At 37.5% G+C, this 19,608-nt stretch overlaps 1 protein-coding gene across 1 annotated transcript in view; it reads left to right on the top strand.

Annotated features, from left to right (window-relative positions):
- The first annotated feature begins 38 nt into the window (after positions 1 to 38).
- Positions 39 to 19,608, top strand: part of ATM (ATM serine/threonine kinase) — a 56,791-nt gene continuing 37,221 nt past the window's right edge. The window contains exons 1-22 of the mRNA XM_072326625.1: positions 39 to 159; positions 1,848 to 1,940; positions 2,026 to 2,138; positions 3,309 to 3,454; positions 3,866 to 4,030; positions 5,931 to 6,096; positions 6,334 to 6,572; positions 7,329 to 7,492; positions 7,875 to 8,038; positions 9,012 to 9,383; positions 9,935 to 10,129; positions 10,467 to 10,562; positions 11,551 to 11,776; positions 13,672 to 13,803; positions 14,550 to 14,675; positions 14,796 to 14,885; positions 15,861 to 16,032; positions 16,633 to 16,832; positions 17,204 to 17,286; positions 17,394 to 17,549; positions 18,046 to 18,121; positions 18,275 to 18,405. Of these exons, the coding sequence (XP_072182726.1) occupies positions 1,869 to 1,940; positions 2,026 to 2,138; positions 3,309 to 3,454; positions 3,866 to 4,030; positions 5,931 to 6,096; positions 6,334 to 6,572; positions 7,329 to 7,492; positions 7,875 to 8,038; positions 9,012 to 9,383; positions 9,935 to 10,129; positions 10,467 to 10,562; positions 11,551 to 11,776; positions 13,672 to 13,803; positions 14,550 to 14,675; positions 14,796 to 14,885; positions 15,861 to 16,032; positions 16,633 to 16,832; positions 17,204 to 17,286; positions 17,394 to 17,549; positions 18,046 to 18,121; positions 18,275 to 18,405 (3,284 nt within the window). The 5' untranslated portion in view covers positions 39 to 159; positions 1,848 to 1,868. The remainder of the gene's footprint in view (positions 160 to 1,847; positions 1,941 to 2,025; positions 2,139 to 3,308; positions 3,455 to 3,865; positions 4,031 to 5,930; positions 6,097 to 6,333; positions 6,573 to 7,328; positions 7,493 to 7,874; positions 8,039 to 9,011; positions 9,384 to 9,934; positions 10,130 to 10,466; positions 10,563 to 11,550; positions 11,777 to 13,671; positions 13,804 to 14,549; positions 14,676 to 14,795; positions 14,886 to 15,860; positions 16,033 to 16,632; positions 16,833 to 17,203; positions 17,287 to 17,393; positions 17,550 to 18,045; positions 18,122 to 18,274; positions 18,406 to 19,608) is intronic.

Here is a 19,608-nt window from a genome sequence, read left to right as displayed (position 1 = left end):
CCGCCGGAACCCGCCGCGGCCCGCGCATCCGCTTCCAGGTCCGCCCGCAGCCCTACACGCCGCTCCCGGCGCTGCGCGGCGGAGCCCGGGGCGGACGTTACCCCCGAGGCGCTCCCGCCGCGCCCTGAGGGCGGCCCGGCCCTCAACCCCCGCCCCGAGGTGAGGAGCCCGCGCGTGGTGCGGGGTTTGGTGGAGCCCTTGGTGGACGGGACGGCGGTCGCGGTCACTGCGGGGCAGCAAGCAGCTCGCCGTGCTGCGTTTGGCTGAGTTTTTGCTCGGCTTTGATAGTCGCGTTGGGGTGGCTGCAGGAATGACAGCAGGAGGGGCAGTGCAGGGATTCAGGCTTAGAGGTGCTTTGCTGTTGTTCCTATGGCGCAGTCCCTCAGCGTTTTAGAAGCCGATTGTGAATGTTCTGAAAGTTACTTGTTGCTTTCTACTCATGTGGAGGAGCCAGTGACTGGAGGAAGCACGGCTTCCCAAGAGCAGATGGTGCCTGACCAATCTGGTGGTTTTCTGTGATGGAATGACAGCACGGGTGGAGAAAGGAAGGGCAACTGATGTCATCTACCTGAGCATGTGGGCTGATGTGGTCCCACACCACATCCTTATCTCTGAGCAGGAGAAATATGGGTTTGAAGGCTGGAGTATTCAATGGATAGAGTTGGTTGGATGGACACAGCCAGAGCTGTGGTCAGTGGCTCTGTGTCCAGGGGGAGGCTGGTCATGCTTGGTGGCTTGGGGCTGGTACCCTTTAACATCTTTATTAGTGACTTAGATGATTGGATGGAATGCACCCTCAGCAGTTTGCTGAGTGATGCAGTTGGCACAAATGAAGGAAGGGGTGCCAGTCAGAGGACTTGCACGAGTTTGAAAAGTGAGCCCATGAGAACCTAGTGAGGTTTAACAAGGCCAAATGTTGCATTTGTGGTCTTGAATATGCATACAGACAAGGAGAAGAACTCACCGAGAGCAGCCCTGTAGAGAAAGACTAAGAGGTCCTGAGGTGTGAAAAGCTGGGCTGATGCCAGCAGTGTGTGCTAGCATCCTGGAAGACTACCACCATCCTGGGCTGAATATGAGCTTCTAGCTCAGGAAAAGGGTTGGAGCTCAGTCTCTTCCAATCCAAGCTATTCATTTCTTCCCAGTTGGTCACCCTTTCTGATCAGCTTTGGTCTCAGCTGGGGGCTGAAGCTGAGGAAGATGAATCCAGTACAAGGCAGCAGAACTGACTGCTATTATAATTGCCTTATTTGTCTAAGTGGGTATTTCTGTATTCGCATCTCAGTGCTCGGGAGGCAGTGGTATGCATCATGTGTACCCAGTGTCTTATTGCAGCCCCAGCAGCACATCTCTGGTGTTACCTAAAAGAGAGGTGTGGAAACTGTTGTTGTTGTTTCCCCATGTGATTGGTACTCAAGCATCCTTTGGTGTGGGGAGTCCAAGATAGCTAGTATGCTTGTGCATGCCCAGGGAAATGAAGGATATTAGAGGGGAAGAAGCTATCATCTCTCAGCAGCCTCACCTTAAGAGTACTTTTGGTAACAACTAGCTGCTGAAAACCAGTGCTGTTTGATTGTCTCTGTGTCATTGTAATCCTACTGTCATTGGTACTTCACTCAATATTATCTGGTCAGCCCTCTGCTCTGTTATTACCTGTAGAAAGAAGGGAAATCAGAGGGATGTGAAAGCTATCTTGGCTGTTACTATCTAGGACTTTTTTTTTGTGGAAATTGACTGTTCTCAACTTCAGATTCTCGCCTTCAGTCTTGAGACCTGTAAGACTGGCCAAGAGAGAACCGGCTCTATATTAAATTGTTTATTGTCTTACCCTTTTCTTCCATTTGCAGGTACGGCTGTTAAAGTGAACCATGAGTCTTGCATTGCACGATCTGCTTATGTGTTGTCGTCGCCTTGAAAATGAGAGGGCTACAGAACGAAGGGTAATGATTTTTCTTCTGCTACGTGCATCTAAGCTAAGGAGGGAAATCATTAATAACTTTCTTTTTCCTTGATACACCTTTTCAGAATGAGATTGAAAATTTCAAGCGACTTATCCGTGATCCTGAAACAGTTCTCCAGCTGGATCGGAACTCCGATTCTAGGAGAGGAAACCAACTCAACTGGGATGCTGTGTTCAGGTAGTTTTCTTTCTTGTCTGGAGGGAAGTACAGCTCTTTTAGTTTGTGGGTGGTTACAGTTCTCTGGTACATCACCAGTTTGTTTATCAGACTTAATAAGTACCTTTCTTCAAATGCTTTCAGACTTCTTCTCTGTGAACAAGAAACAACTTCTATCAGCTTCTAAAGGAACAAAATTTAAGACAGCTGAAAATTCATTAAATGGCTCTGAGCAGTATTTAGTGTGCACAGAAGATGCATAGTCCTAAATGCTAAGAAAATTGGTAGTTAACTAGATGCTCGCTTTTCTTGGAAAAATGAATTGTTTGTATTAGTTTTCATAGGCTGGTGTTTGGATGGCTTTCCATTGTGTTTTAATTGGACAGCTTTTAAATAATTCTGGTTTCATAGCTGTACTCAAAATATTGTGGAAAAATGTTTGATACATTTTATGTGTTGCTTTTGAGATAGCCAATAGCATATTAGAAATGTGAAAGGAACACAAAAGTGGACTTAAAACTGAATACAAAGAGTGGGCCAGAAATGCTATGCTAATTGCCAGTGATAAGACCAGTGAAAATGTCTGTTTATTCATCATGTTGTATGTTAATTTTAAATGATTCAGAAATAGGATTTGAAGGGACAAACAATGAAGAGTATTTATTATTCTGTGGTATAATTTTGCATCATAAATAAAAAGCCTTTGTATTGAACCTCTTCTAGTTACGTATATTTTCGTTTAACGTCATGCATATTTTATGGGGAAGTTTGTTTTCTCTTCAAGTTGCTGCTGGGTTATCCTACAAACTAACAGCTCTTTCCTTCTTAGACTGTTGGATATTGCAGTTGGTTTTAAATTTTAAGAATTAGAATTGTGGTATTGAGGTTGGATATTAGGAAAAATTTCTTCTCCATAAGAGCAGTCAGGTGCTGGAATGGGATGCACAGGGAGGTGGCAGAGTCACCATCCCTGGAGGTGTTCAAGAAACATGGAAATGTGGTACTAAGGGACATGGTTTAGTGGGAAACAGTTGTGGTAGGTTAATGAAGGTCTTTTCCAACCTCAGTGACTCTATGAAAAGGGTAAGCACTGATCTTCTACCTTAAAGCTTTGGCCCGTTTTACTTAAGTTTCCAGATCACTGATTCATATCTCTTTGTTTTTTTGTTTTTTTTGGTTTTTTTTTTGAAGTGTCCTGAAGAAATATTTTCAGAAGGAAATGGAAAACCTCAGACTGACAAAACCAAATGCATCTGCTTCAACCCAGACTTCCAAACAAAATAGGATGCAGGAGATTGGCAGTTTAGTCAAATATTTCATCAGGCGTGCTAATAGAAGTGAGTAATAAATATTCATTTATAACTAGTGTTTTGTTTCAGTGCTTTGCTTTAACCTTTAATGTTTTACTCAAAGTAAGTTAACAGAGTGGAGTTCCATCCTGGTCATTCCCAGAAGTTTACGATTCAAATATCTTCATGTGAATCTGTCCTTTGTGCTCCTTCTCTCTCTTTTTTGACAATCACGGTGTCATTTTCCTAGTAATTTAGTGTGCTTATAACTGATACATTCTCTCCTTTCACATAACTATTTTCATTCTTAGAAGCATTTTAATTAGATGATTCCTAACAGTACTGTTTCTGAACAGTTGTTCTAAGTAAAGTCCAATACGTTAATTGTACATTTAATTAATTCCAGATTTTTTTGGTATGCTGTGAGTTAATTGGAGTCTCATATTTTTTTTCATATAGGAGGACCCAGACTGGAATGTCAGGAACTTCTGAACTATGTCTTGCATATTATAAAAGATCCAGCAAGTTGTGCTGCTTATGGATCGGACTGTAGTAGTATACTCCTAAAGGATATCCTCTCAGTAAGGAAGTACTGGTGTGAGATCTCCCAGCAGCAATGGCCAGGTAATATATTCAAGTTTCACTAGAATGTCTTTTCCTTGTACGTAAGTATGCTTAGGGGCCTTTTAATTGCTTGATACTTTTCCTGCAGCACCCTGTTGTGTGAAGTACTACAAAAACCTTTATATAATGTTTATCTATTGCTTTCTGAAACGTAGTTGCATGTGCATGTTCTCCACATGGCTTAACATGTATAAAGAATTTAACAGGTAGAAAGAATCCATGGAAAGTGTGTGCTGGAAGTTGCCTCTGTTACAGTGGTGTTGGTGTGCAGTTATTTAAAGTTATTGGGTACTGGGTGGTAGAGTTTTGTTGTAGTTAATGCATTACTATTAAGTTTTTTTATCCTAGTTTTGTTTGTAAGCATTGATTCACTCTTGTTATACACACGTGTATGTTCTATGCTGTGTACAAAGTAAAGGCTGGGAAGTTCCACATTTACATAGATAAAAATAGATGAAGAAGTTGAGTAAAGACACAGCATGCAACCTGAACCACGACTGAAAATTCAAACAGTTTTCCACTTTTCAGAGGATTGAATTCGACTTTCTTAGCAGTTAATTCATTTAACATGAAGAAGTATGTATATTTTTGTCTTGGTTTCAGCTGGGACAGGGTTGGTTTTCTTCATTTAACTGTTTACATTTGTTTATATAATAGCACAGTAATTTGGTGGGAGGAAAAAGATATTAGAAGTTCTACAGTTTAGTTTGTTGAATGTTGCATGTGTAGTTCTGAAGAAAGCATAGAAGCAAAGCATAAAGATACTGTATTTGCACGGTGTGGTGCTTTGAAGTTTGATTTTTGGGAAGTGTTTTATGAGAAAATACTTGGTTCTGTATCTTGAAGAGAGTTGCTTAATTCCAGAGTGGAAGTAAACTTGCAGAGGATTCAGAATAGGAGTCTAATGATACTGTGAGTGAAAAGAGGCAAAAAGACCTGCATGAGGCTGTCGAAGCAAAGAGACTGATCTAGAACAGTTCTGGATAGTAGATGTGACTGGAAAACTGGAAAGGCTGAGAGTAGGATCTGAGAAATTAAAAAAGGTGGTACCATTTGGCCATGGAGGTAGAACTGGAAGTTGAAGGGGAAGCTGGAACTGTACATGGAAGCAGCCTGAGCCTAGGAGCCATTGGTGTAGCTGGAGAAGACAAAGGGGTTGTCAGCCTGCAAGTAAGGGCTGGAAAGGTTGGAACTGAGGACAGGCAGATAGGGGATGAGACAGTAAGCCAATAGGTGATGTAGACAGATAATGAAGAAGGCAGAGAAGGGAAATAAATTCTACTCTTGTGAGTTGCATACACATTAACAAAGAATTTGGTGCAGCAGAAAAAGGCAAGCAGATCAGAACAGTTGGTGCTTAGGATCCCCGTATTTCCATTAGATACAGCGCAGTAATGTATGAACAACCTCTGATTCCCACAATACAGAGAGTCACCTGAATTCTGCAAACAGCCTTCTGCCTGCTCAGGAAGAACATGTTGGTATCCCTTTTGAATAGGAGGACAGAGTTAAGAATGCCCCAGTGAAGGTAGCATTAGAAGCCAAACAGTGTATTTAGAAGAAATTTTAAGAGGAAACCTCAGAGGTCTGGATCCTGCCTGTGTATCGAGAGCTCTGTCACTCCAATCTGTGACACAGTGTAACACAAAGCAGGTTGCAACTTGGAATGAATTGACTTTACTCCCAGTTCAGAGGTCCACACATGGTTTCTCCTTTGTTGTTTTTTTTTTCTCCTGGTTAACTTGAATAACACTGAATAATGACACGCAGCTGAACTGAAAATGATGACTTCTATATATTTAATGTAATATTTTGTTTCAGGCATTTTATGTACTCTTAAATATATATGTATCTGTATATAATTGTGCATTTATAACATATTCACACCATGTATGTGTAGATCTGCTGATCCTGTATGGAAAATTTTACCTCACACCTTCTGGGAAGATGAACAGAGTCTTGGTGGCAAGGATAATTCACACACTGATGACAGGATATTGCTTCCAAACTGATGAGTTGAGATCTGATGTGTTCAGCTTTTTTTCAACAGCAATGCAGTATGTGAGGTATGTTGCAAGTGCTTGATTTTTATGCTAACTCCTGCTTTTAGATAATATCTGTTTAAAGTATTTGGGATTAAACTTGAATGCTGTTTTAGTAAACTCCTCACTCATAACTTTTGCATTTGCTGGGCAAATAATATTCAGAATAGAACTGCATGCTAGTATTTACATTTTAGCAATTGTCTTGAAAAAAAAAGTGACTATTTCTTCTGAAGTTGGAATGTTTGGTTTGTATTGCAGGCAGGAGAGAAATATTGCAGGTCTGGATCATATTATTGCAGCAATGAATATCTTCTTTAATGCATTTGCTGTAAACTGTCGCAAACGGATTTGTAAAATTGGGGAAGAAATTTTGCCTACAGTGCTTTATATATGGACTCAATATAGGCCAAAAGATTCCTTGAAGGAATCAATAATTGAGTTATTTCTTCTTCAAGTACATATTCATCATCCAAGAGGTGCAAAGTCTGAAGAAAAAGGTACAATTAAAAGCTCTCTGTGATTGCTCGGATTGTAGTGTTAACTTTCTGAGTTCTGTTACTGAGTCTTGCAAATATTAATGAAAATGACAGTGGCTTGCCAGCAGTTTTGTACTGTAGATTACAATGAAAATGAGTTTTTGAAGTGCATAAGTCCTGTAAAGTTTGATTGTTCTTACATGGAAGTTATAATAATTACTGAAGTAAAGCACAAGGTCTTTGGATAAGAAGAATGTTAGGTTAGATTGAGTTTAAATTGCCATACACATTGTAATATGCTCATGACTATTAGGAAATGACTGCTGTAGTTTTAGTAAGTCTGACTTAGTGTATAATACTGGTCAGAGAACATCAATCAGTAATTTGTGTTTGCCTGTCATGGCCTATTTCAGTGACAGCAACATTTCTGTATGAGGTGGTTATTTCTGACTGTAATTGGCAAAGAATTTATAATTACTCCAAACTTACACATTATATATAGTTTTATTCTGGCCAGCTAGATAAATAATTGTATATTTCAAAATTCTTCTCTGTGCTTATTACTTGATATAGTGATTAAATTATCTTTTAACTTTCTTTTACATTTTTTACTTTATCCCCCATTATAAGGGTTATTCTGTAGGCCTGTGTTTGTTAGCAAGGTTTGTATGCTCTACTGGGATTTTGGCTGTATTTTGTATCATGTAGATGGGCTTATGTACTGTATGAAGTGGATGGTACACGTTGTCATCTTTTCATTGTTTTTGCATATAACAGGTGCATATAACTCAGCAAAGTGGCAAAGTATCTTACATAACATGTTTGATCTGCTGGTGAATGAAATAAACGTCATAGGTAGTAGAGGAAAGTATTCTTCAGGCTCCCGTTCTGTTGCTGTAAAGGAAAATCTGATTGAGTTAATGGCTGATATTTGTCATCAGGTAATCTATTTTTAACCGAATATGATTTTGATAAGTATACTTACGTCATAAATTTTGCTTTTTAAAGCAATGTAGATTTTAACATTCACTCAAAATCATTTCCTGAATTATTAGTAGCTCATGGTGTGTTAGTTTTTAGCCTTTGTGCTGTATATAAGTGATGGAATTCCTCAATTATACTAAATTTCACTAGTGTTGCTTGTTAGAACATAAGCATAAGTTTAGTTGTAGTAAACAATGATAAATAAAACTACTTATTGCCTCTTAGAAGTCTTTAAACATGGTAAAAAAAAAAAAAAAAAGGGCTGGTTCAGTTTAACATTTCATTTTTCCTGTAAATACTTTCTTCAATTTGTGCACTTCTAAATTTCTTTTCATAAAGGTGTTTACAGAGGATACCAAAGTTCTGGAAATTACCCAGTCGTACACCATTACACAGTCAGATGGTGACACAGCACCAAGCAAGCGCAGAAGGATTGAGCTTGGCTGGGAGGTAATTCGAGACAACCTGCAAAGATCACAGAAGGATTTTTATGTCGTACCTTGGTAATAACATCTTTATGTGAAGTAAATGCCTTGACAGACTTCTGAATTAATTACATTGTTTTCTTGAATTCTCTGTGCTTTCAGATTAGTTGTCTGCACATGCTGTGGTTACAGTAAGCTTTGATTCTCACAGCATTTGGAAAGTAATGAGTTTTGGTAGTCTAGCTTTAAAAACTTACTATCTTTGGTTACATAAGAAATAACAAATGAGTTCTGTTAAATTGCATTACAAAGTATAAGGTATTATTGCCTCTTATTTTTTTACCTGTCTTTTGTGTCAGTCTTCATGTAAATGTTATATGTGTCATACAGCCCATGAGGATTAGGGAATGAAGTTGAGATTTACTGCCTTAAGCTGACTGTGTTACTGAACAGCAACCATGAACAGTTTGGCTATTCTGAGCCTAAAAACTCTTTAAGATACTAGTACAGTGTAGCTGCATGTGAACTGGGCTCTGAGCTGAGTGGGTGTGCATTTATTGCTCAGTGTTGAGACAAAGTGACTGTTTAGGACTGAAAGCACACCGTTCTGAGTAGAGAGGTAGCAGTGTCCAAGAAATACTGTTGAGTACTGTAGAGTTGCATTCATTGCTATGAGCAAGACTCTTCCAAAACTTACCATTCCGGCTTTTGTTCATTTGATGAATTTTATTGTTCTTACCTGTATGGATGGTGGTATTATGTAGTTTCGTCATTGAAGTCACCTCCTGGATCAGAGTGTATGACAGGCAGAAGTGCAAAAGTAATATTCTTGGTTGAAATGTGCCTACCTCATGGTCAGAAACCAGTGAAGTCAGCTTGTAAGAAACTTCTATTGATAGTAAGGCTAGATAGGCAGATGTTAAAAGTAAAAGCAGTAGAACTGCTGGAAAATATAAGTGTGGAATGACAATCAAAGAATACATTGTGCATTTACTTTTGAAGATGCAAATTTGTGTGTTTCATGCTACATCCTTCACATTTTATTTCCAAGGTTACAGATTACAGCTCGGTTACTATCAAAATATCCCATGAGTTTTCCTAACCGTGAGTTACCTCTGCTGCTCAATATCCTGCACCAGTTACTGCCTCATCAGCGACGAGGAGAAAGGACCCCCTATGTGCTGAAGTGTCTTACAGAGGTAGCTTTGTGCCAAAGTCAGAAAACTGATTTGAAGAGCACCCACAAGTTAGAACTCCAGAGAACATGGTCAAAAATTTGGTCTCTTACTATTCGTAGTATAAGTTTTCAGCAAATTGAAACAGAGATCTTTGGATTACTTGGAGCTATGATTCAAGGGAATCTTGTTGCGACTGATAAAGAACTCTGGAAGATATTTTCAGGACCTGCATGCAAACCTTCAAGGTAAAATGAGAAGCAGTAATATTTTGTGTGTGATTCTCACTGCTTTTTACTATATTACCAAAATCACTCAATTATTCAAAATATTATTGTTGTTGTTGCTGTGGCTGCAATTGTTGAGAAATGTCTGCATTGGTGCTTGAAGCGTTTGAAACTGACATAAATACAAGCATAAATCTATAAGCAGAGGTGGCATAGGGGAGTCAAGCATCTTCAAATATTAAATCTACTTAAAAATAAACTCTGATTGAAAGAGATGTGGTTGATTTTTATTTTTTTTTTAAGTTAAAAAGTATCTTTTCTTCTAAATATATTTGGATTCTGAAATTGTTGCCCTGAAACAGTCTTTAAAATATATCTGTAACATGAAAACATGATATTTGAAAATGCAGGTTGTAATAATGGAGTTTTCTGGTATGCATGCTTATTATTGGTGCACTTGATGCTCCCCAGGCATGCAGAAATACTGACTTTGCTCTAGAGTGTTGATCAACAAATACCCTCTTGTTTGTTCGTTTTTTTCTCAAAAATGCCACATTCTTTTTCCGTTGCAGTTCTGCAGTATGTTGTTTAGCATTAGCAATGTCTGCTTATTCAGTGCCAGAACATTTGGATGTAGGGATGGAACAGAATAACTGTGAAAGAAATTTGGATTGTGTCTTAAAGGAGGCAATAATGAAATGGGTACTTTCTTGCAATTTGGAGGAAGAAATGGAAGAATGTTCAGAGTTGCCTCCTGTGCTCTGCAGGTAAGGCCTTTGTGGCATACTTCTATATTTAAGTTCATTTTGTAATGCGGAAGAGTGGCCAGGGGAAAGTGGATTTACGCAATTGTGTAAAGGTTATATGTTAGTAGAGTCTGAGGGGTTTTAAGCTTGCTGGAGGATATAGGGACATGATATGGTCATTTGTATGTAGCGTAGCAGATGCACAAGGCATGTGTTAGAAATTTTAAGTGAAAGCTTAAGCTTCTTTGAGGGTATGCAGTGAATCTGGTTAATGTTTGTGCACTCTTCAGGAATGCAAGAACGTGTCTGATTCGATGAAAATGCAGAATTTTCTTTCTTTTTTTCTTTTTTTTGTCAGTGATTTCCCTCATCTTACATTACAAAAAATTCTTGTGAGCCTTACAGTGAAGAACAGTAGAGCCGCCATGACATTTTTCCAAAATGATGCTAAATGGTATGTTTTGAAATCAATCATTGTAAATACTTAAGCAAGCAGAGGCAGTGAAAGATGCATTAATTCCTTGAGTTATTTTGTGTCTTTCTGCACAACGTCTTTATAAATCATACTGAACCTTTTGAATTGATTAAGATGCTGTAAGTAGATGTTGAAATAATCTTTTGCTAACAAAGTCAAAGGTTCAGGTACTGTGCAAAATGTCTTACAAGGAAAAAATTTCTCATTTCTCTTCACCAATACAGCTAAATATTTGGTTCTTTACACGTAACTCTGTTAAGGTATTTTTAACTCATTCCTATTGTATTTTCTTCAAATAATTTTTAACTTTGTATATTCGTGATTGTTGACATATTTTCATATAACCTTCCGTTCTAAAGGAAGGCATATATCTTAGGAATCTTCATGATCAGAAAATCTGTAAAGGTTAGGTGAATACTTCCCACATGTCCTTGTGATATTCCACCTACATATGTGGCCTTAGTCACAAGCTCCTTGAGTTTCTTGGAGTCATTTTGTGAAGGCTACTACATCTTCCACTGATAGATTGAAGTTCCTGGACTATATCCAGTTTTGTCTTAATGAAATTAAAGTGTATATAACTTGTAATGAAAGAGAAGACTTCTACATACAGAATTTAAAACTATTATTTTCAGGATTTTTATGAATGTGTGTTGCAGTTATTTACAGTAGGTTGACTTCAGCCATCTTAACACGAACAGATGTTGATATGTGAACTGCAGTAGAACTTACAGCATGTGTTCAAACATTGTTTTTCATTATCGTTTCTTCAGGCAGGGATAAAGTTGTATTTGTTCCACAGTGAAAGTCATATCAGAAATTAAAGATTAAGAGAGTTAGGGAATGCAAGAAGTTAAAGTATTTTATTTTGCTTTTGTTTATTTCTTGTGTTTAATTGATAGCTTTAGAAGCTTGTTTGTATGTCATATACTGGCTGCTAAAGTAAAACCAATGTCTCCTCTTCAAGTGCGCAGCATTTACAGGGGAAAGAAGAAAGCAGTTTTTTGGATGTTGAAGAGCTGTATCTGCAGACAACATTTGATGAAATGGATATTTTCACTAACTTTGCAGTAAATGTTGCAGATAAAAATGTGACTGGTTCAAGACTTGTCATCAACCAAAGTCTTAGGGAAACACTGGAGTGCTGTCTTTTAGCAATGTCAGAAAAGCTTTTAAGTAGCTATGCTCCTAAGGTGAGTTAGAAATTACTGTTACATCCTTACAGTAGTGCTCTCGAACATTATGTTTTCAAGGAAAAGAAGATTTTCGCTCATTTTGCTGCTAAATATGAACTACAAGGATTTTAAAACTGTTTTCAGTACTATGAAATGGAGAATTTTTTTTTTTCTGTACATCATTGGCAAAATATCCATGGTTTTCATAATAACACAGGGGAAGTGTGTCTAAAGTTGCTACATTAATCATTGTTAGCCTGGTTTTTCAAGTGTTTCGAAACATTTGCTTCAATTTCTGTGCCCCTATAATGCAACCCATCTGCCAAGATAGCCTGAGCCATAGGGATCTCAACTTGATTTTGTTTAAAAAAAAAAGAAAAGAAAAAAAGGACAGCAGTGTAAAAGTGTACTTGAATAGAAAGCTGCAAATACAGGCTAAATTAACAAGGGCACGTAAGGCTTACGTTACATATAAGGATTATCCTCCTCAGACTGTATTTGGAATACTACATCCAGATTTGGGCCTCCTTGGTTTGTTCAGTAGAGGCTGCTGAGGTTATCCAGGGCACTTGACTTTTGAGGAGATGAAGAGGGAGCTGGGCTTCTTCAGCAGGGACGGAGGTGGCTCTGGAGGCACTAACAGGTTTGGAGGAAGTCTGCCAATGTCCATGATGTTATCTAGAAGACAGCCAAACTTTTCATAGTGAGGCACTTCAGGCGTAAACTGAAACAAGAAGTTCACAGTGGATACGTGGACAATGTTACCTGAATAAGGACAGTGAGGCAGGGCACTGTTTGCCTAGAGAGCTTGAGTAGTCTCCATCCTTGGAGTTTTTCAAGCCCTTACTGGGTGAAGCCCTGAGCAGCCTGGTCTGGCCTCAGCTCTGACCTGCTATGAGGAGGAGACTGAACTGGAAACCTCCTAAGGTCCTCTTGAACCTGAACTAATTATGCTGTAATTCATTTTGTAGTCTCCACTTCTTGAAACAGCAGAATCTCTCCTTTGCAGAAAAGTCAGAACTTGGAGAAGAACCGACACATAGTGGTGAAAAACTGATGAAAACAAGAGCAGCAAACTTTTTAAACTTCCAATTCCTTTTACAGGCCAGCTTTGATTTTGATACAGTGCTGTTCCTTTGCAACTCAGTGTTAAAGTCCTGTGATATTTGATGATACAAAAGAGGCAGTGCCAAGGCCTGAAATGAGGCACTTCAGTTGAGTGTTGTCAAACTTATTCTTGGGTTTGCATGTATAAAAGTGGTGTGTACACATGCATTTACCTATCTTTTTTAGGTACCTTTTTAGGAATGTGGTATCAGTCCTCTTAGATTTCTAGTCCAGAGAAATTAAAAATATTTTTTTGTTGTTTCTCCTACTACTATTGATTCAAATAATTTAGATAAGTACAATAGTTCTGCAAAATATTTTTGCCAGTAGGCTTGCATACATACACATCTCTCTGTAACATTTATTTGTTGACATGGCAAGTGCTAAGTAGAACTTAAAAAGTTACTAAGATAGTAAGAGCCAGCAGTAGGAATGTGTTGCAGTTCCTGAACGGGTTATTGTTATCCTAGTGAAAGGTAAAACAGCTAAGCAAAACATGTGGGTGATGAAAGCATTATTATTATGAAACATAAAGGAGTGGGAGAATTGTAACTGTTGTGAAGGGGAGAAGCATAAGGGCCAACGGACATTCAGAGAATAATAACATGAGAGGCCAAAAGGACTTGCTATGGAGATAAGGCAACTGCAAGATGCCAAACACTAGTATGCAAAGCTTCATTAATTCTGGTGGAATATTTATGTATGGCATATATGTACAAGTGTTAAAAAGAGACTAAATAATTGTGTGTTTTGTTGGAAACGTTTTGTATTGAACCTCTGGTACTTACACTGTGTATTTGATTTAGTCTAAGCTCGTTGCTGCGGAACACCTTGTCCGATGTGTCGGTCTCTTGATTGGTGTTCTTGGCTGCTATTGCTACACTGGTGTACTTACAGAAGAGGACGCATGTAAATCAGAGTTGTTCCAGAAAGCTAAGGTAAGCAACAATTGTGTTTGGGAGCAACTTAAAGTGAAATAAACCATTAAATATGAAATCATTTTAAAGTTCTGTTCATGTCAACACATTTGGTATTTCCCCTCAATTCTGCTTTAAAAAAATAAAATAAAAAGCATTTGAGAGAGGTTTAAATATGTTGCTGCTGCTGCAAATGAGCAGTCAATGAACTTCTGTTAATATACCAATATATTGGTTTTACAGTGGAGAGAATTCTAAGCATTGATACCTTCCTGTGTAATCCCCTTTAAAAAAGGTAAAGTAATTGTGGTCATGCAGACAAAGGACCATTTAGGATTGAAACAAAGCATTTCATTTTTTAGGTCTTTTATGCAGGGATATTTTTAAGATCACTTGATGGTTTGTGTCAGTGTGAAGACAGCTATTATTATTTTTTGTTATTATCTGAGGTGGTTTCTCAGATACAAAAATCCAAAGTCTTATATTATGAAGAGGTATTTTTCTTTTGTGCCGAATATATCAGTGTTTCAGGCTGGTTTATGCCATCTTTTTGTCATTTCTGCAGCAGAATGAGTGAAACATAGTTAAAATGAAAAGAGCAAAAAATATTCCCATACTCAGCTGATGCAGGCTCTAAGTATCAAAGCTGTATGAATGATGCATGGGAATCACGAATCATGTCCTTTGCATCTTTATGTGTGTGCTGTGTATCTGCCAACATATAAAGGAATTTAACTGATGTATTTTAACTGCTGTATTTTTACTAGTCCCTCGTTCATTACGTTGGAGAAAGCATTTCTAACTCAAGCAAAAAACTAAATGAGGACGCCCAGATCAGCTCACTGAGAACTTTGATAGTGCTGTGTACAAAGTGTTTGTGCAATTGTACCAAGGTAAAGCTCTAAAGTAATGCGTGCTTCTTTCTTCATTAATGAGATCACAAAGTTGGATGTCACGTGAATGGTACTTGAAATAACAAAATTAACCTACCTATACATCTTATTTTCTTACAGAACAGTGCTAATAAGATGGTGTCTAATTTATTCCTGCGTTTATTAACATCAAAATTTATTAATGATCTTCTAGATATTTGCAGAAATCTGGTAAGTACATTCTCTATGTTTTTAAATGTGTGCTCTTCTATGAGAGGAATATCTGTTGTGGTGTAGGAATTTGGGGGCAAAGAAAATGACATACTATTTATTGAAAAAATAAACTAAAATCATAGAATCATAGAATTAATTAGGTGAAAAATACCTCAAAGATCATCAAGTCCAACTGCAGCCTAACCATAGTACCCTAATAACCCTCTTCTAAATCATAATTCAATATATTGAATTGTATGGAGATTCGTAACTGGAAACATTTCTATTTAGCATTTGTGTATTTTGAACACGAATTACTGTAAAACACAGCATTTAATTTCAATGCAAGTTAAAATCTTGAAAGCTTCTTTTTATAGTTTGATGTATTTATGTGCCTTAAAACACTATAAAGGTGTTTTTACTAAAGATATCTATATCTTTATATTTTCACTATCTCTCCTTTCTCACTGACAAGAGTGATAGGGTGGTGTGTCACTGCATTTAGTACAACTCTTGAAACTTCGGTTTTTGGCAAATAGTAAGTAGTCCGGTTGAGGTAGGGAAAATGCTGTTTTTCAGGTGAGGGGGAGCTGAGAATCTTCTTTTAACTTTCATCTAGTAGAGGGAGTAGTTACTACTGCTACTCTGTTTTCAAAAAGGTCCTCTGCCTTCCCTTCTGTGTAACTATGAGGAACGGTGGGAAGTTTGTGAGTGTTCTGGAGGATTCTTTTTCAAATACCGAGTGTCACTGTCCCCCTCACAAAGATGAGCTTTTGTGTTAGAAAGCTTGTGTCCTAAAGAAAGTGGTTCAAATCAAACATCTCATTTGCTGTAAGACAGATTTACCGCAAGGGGTGAAATTCATCACTTTACTGTATCCCTTTTTTTCTTGATCTGTTTGAATTAACTGGGAGGCTGTACTATCTTTCATTACTTTATGCCTGTGTCATGTCATTAAAAGCCAACTTTAAAATAACGTGATATTTTTGTCAGATGACTTTTACTGGAAAACCAAGTGAGTTAGGAGAAGTGGACCTAGTGGGGAATGACCCCGAGGAGAGTATAATGGAAACAGATAACCAGGTATCTGATGATCTATTTGATGATCATTCAGTGACTGACATCAGTGATACAAATGAGTCTGGTGAAATGCAGAATGTAACAGGTAAGCTTTCTCTAATGATGTTAAATTACTGCATTACTGCCACAAAGAGCTTGTCTGTCTTTCCCACCGTGTTCTTAGAAATATCATCTCCAGAAATTCAGTAAATAGCTCTAAAGAGCTTGGGCTTGCAGAAAATTAGAACTCTGCATTTTCTACACAAAAATGACATTTGTAGCTGTTTCTTTGAGGTTATATTATAAATTCAGACACAGATATCAATATAGTGGCAGTTGTCATAGTTTCAGTGTTAGGGAAGTTTCGAGTCTGTGGTTTAAAATGTATCCTAAGTAATGGCTAACAACGCAGTACAAAGCTACAGATGGTTCTGTTGCATTCTTTGTAGTGCTGATAGGAAAATCAGCCACATGTATGATCACATAGTATTGAAAGCCTCCAATCTGGGAGGCGGGCTTAGAGGTAGGAAACATTCAAGAAGCTAGTTACTGATGCAGTCATCTGCTCAATAACAAAGAAAATTTAAAGGTTGCTAGTACTCTGTGTATTTGGAGAAAATAAATTATTTTTATAAACTTTATAAGATTGTATATCTTTTTTATTAACCTTGGAGAGGCATTTCTTACATGCATGTCTTGTTTTCAGGTGCTGTGAGCCCATTAGCTGAAGAACAGTTGACAAAGCAGGATTTACTTCAACTTGAAATTCTGAGATTCTTATGTATTTGTGCAACTACTGTCCAAATTCAGACAGTGAGCTTCCGAGCCTCTGATATACGAAGGAAGCTGTTAATGCTCACTGATGGCAGCATCTTTGATAGTGCTAAGCCTTTGCATCTGCAGATGGTGAGTATAAGATTTGTTACAGAACTTCTGTTCTTGTGCTGTTTTCTAAGTTGTATATTCTTGGTGGCCTTTCTCTTGTCTTCAGTTGTCTGAGAAGACCTTAAAATGTTGTCTTCTGATGTTTTGAAGTTCACTGGGATGGGGGAATGAGCAGTTAGAATTTGTTGTAAGCTAGAATATTAAAAGGTGATCAATATAAATATCTTGCTTTTATCATTAATCACTTGTTAAATAGATAATGATGATCAGATTCTAGCATGTAAGAGCTGACATTACTTATCCTTACTCCAGGTTTTTGTATAAGAGTTTCTGAAAGTGTGTAATAGTTTTTGTTTTTTTACCTACTTCTTATCCTTTTTTTTGTTCCCCAGTACTTGTTGCTCTTGAAGGAGCTCCCTGTTGAAGAAAACCTCCTGCCTGTGGATGAAGTTCTTAAGCTTCTTACACCTCTTTCGTAAGAGAGAAATTGTTTAGCATGCACTACAGTTATTCTAGTTCAACAGCTAGAGGGTTTGAGGGCTGTTTAGTGGTTCAAGTTTTTTTGTTTTCTTACTTTCACAGCGATGTATGCTCTCTGTACCGCCGAGACCAAGATGTTTGCAAAGTAATTCTAAATAATTTGCTACCTATAGCAGTAAGTTTGGCCCAGTCCAGTGCACATACTGAAGAGGCAAGGAATGCACAAGGGCGATTTTTGACAGTAGTTGGAGCCTTCTGGTATGTTTTATCTATTTAATGTAGAATTCTGTTGGACATAACATTTTTGTGGTGCTATTGTGTTTCTTGCTATCGGTATCCTATGAATCCACATGTATTTAATTTATCCAGAGTTTAACTTTTCATAATTTCTGCATCATTTTTATCTAAAAGTTTTATAATCTTAGGATATTTGTATTTAATAAAGAATGTGCTCTGAATTCATAGAATTATTAAGGTTGGAAAAGACCTCTAAGATCATCTAGTCCGATCATCAACCATCACAGTCATGCCCACTGAACCGTGTCCCTGAACTGTGTCCAAATTGGATAAGTAGCCATAACAAGTGATACCTTCAACAACCATAATTGTAGATTACCAATAAAATCATCAAATCCTGCCAAACATGTCTACTGAGCACAAAGCTGTGAACTACAGGCAGCAGAAAGAAACCTGTTAGACTTTTACTAAACATTATTGGTGACTTCTTCAGTTATTCAAATTTTTCCCATTTTAGGAAGTTAGCTCAAGGAAAGAGATGCACGGCACGAGTAAGAGTGGCACTTTTAAACTGCATGAAAGCCCTGCTTGAGGTAATCCCAGCTTTACTGAAATATATTAACATGTGAAGTACATAATTAAGATGTACTTGAAAACAGTATCTAGAAGGTTTTTTTGCATTTATTTGTGTACATTTCATTGTAAGACCTTCCATGTATGTTTAGTATTCTGTGTATTTTCTTCAGGCTGATCCTTATTCGAAGTGGGCTATCCTTAATATAAAAAATGAAGATCTTCCTGTGAGCGAGGTTTTCCCACATTTTCTCGCAGATAGTCACCATCAAGTTTCTCTTCTTGCTGCAAAGTCAATTACCAGGTGATTATGTAGATTTTGTTATCGTTGTTGTTTGGAACAGTGAATTTCACTTAACTGGCTCTTACTTCTGCTACTGTATAGCTGCTGTTTTCAGTAGTTCTGGGGCTCTGATCTTGAGAGAAATAGAATCCTACCAAATTACTTTGTTAAGGTGTTCAAATGTTATCTCTGTTTCCAATGTACGCATATATATTTGTGCATATGTATAAAAATGTGTATATAATTGTAAATTTTACTCTGGTTTTATTATAAAAAACTCAAATATGAAATAGTTTATGAATAGATTACATTCTTAGGCATAAAGATTACTTCAAAGGATCTTGTATTTTGAGTACCATGTATGGTTTTTTCTCCATATCTCAAAAATAATGGAAGTAGTATAGAAGGAATGTTCAAAAGTAAGAAATACTTTGCATACATCTGTTCACTGTACAAATTGGAACACTCCTGCTCCAGAAGAGTTGAATTGCACGACGTATTACAAAACTACAGAAGTAGAACAAAATTAAATTAGAATCATAGAATCATAGAATCATAGAATTACCCAGGTTGGAAAAGGCCTTGAAGATCATCAAGTCCAACCGCAGTCAGCCAATTTGGCAGTCTTTTCCAGTTTAGAGAGTGGAGGACATCAAGTAGAGCTAACACCCTGAAGATTCCAAGAATATATGGTTTACATCTTTGTGCAACATTCACCTATTCCAAATGTTATCCTACTGCATTCATATGTCTGGATGCCAGAAGTTTACAAGGGTTCGAAATTCATGAAGGAGGAAATAATTGAGGGATACTAAATATAGTCAACAACCTCTAACCTTTGACCTGCATAGGTCCTCTGTGGTCAAGTATAACCATTTATTCAATGGTTCAATTCCATTTATTCAATATGTATAAGGCGAGCATGTGGTAGTCTTTCTTAGGTATCTGCTTTTGTTTGTTTAGAAGTGGTTAGAATTCCTTTTGGTCAAATCTACTGTTGTGTTGCAATTTTTGTTGCAAATAGAAGTGAGAATTTAAGAATTATTTGAGAATCTCTTTATACATTTGTTTAGTAATTGTATTTCCAACTTACTTCATGACATGGAGGGTTCTACTGTGGCAGGCAATTGAAGTGTGGATTTCTTCACTGACAGACATGAGGAAGCTTGGTTTTCAAGGTTTTCACCACCATTTGTGCCCAGCAGTTGTTCTTACTGGTACTGA

Source organism: Excalfactoria chinensis, chromosome 1, assembly GCF_039878825.1.
Source record: "Excalfactoria chinensis isolate bCotChi1 chromosome 1, bCotChi1.hap2, whole genome shotgun sequence".
Classification (NCBI taxonomy): Eukaryota; Metazoa; Chordata; class Aves; order Galliformes; family Phasianidae; genus Excalfactoria; species Excalfactoria chinensis.
This window is presented reverse-complemented; position numbering and strand designations above follow the sequence as displayed.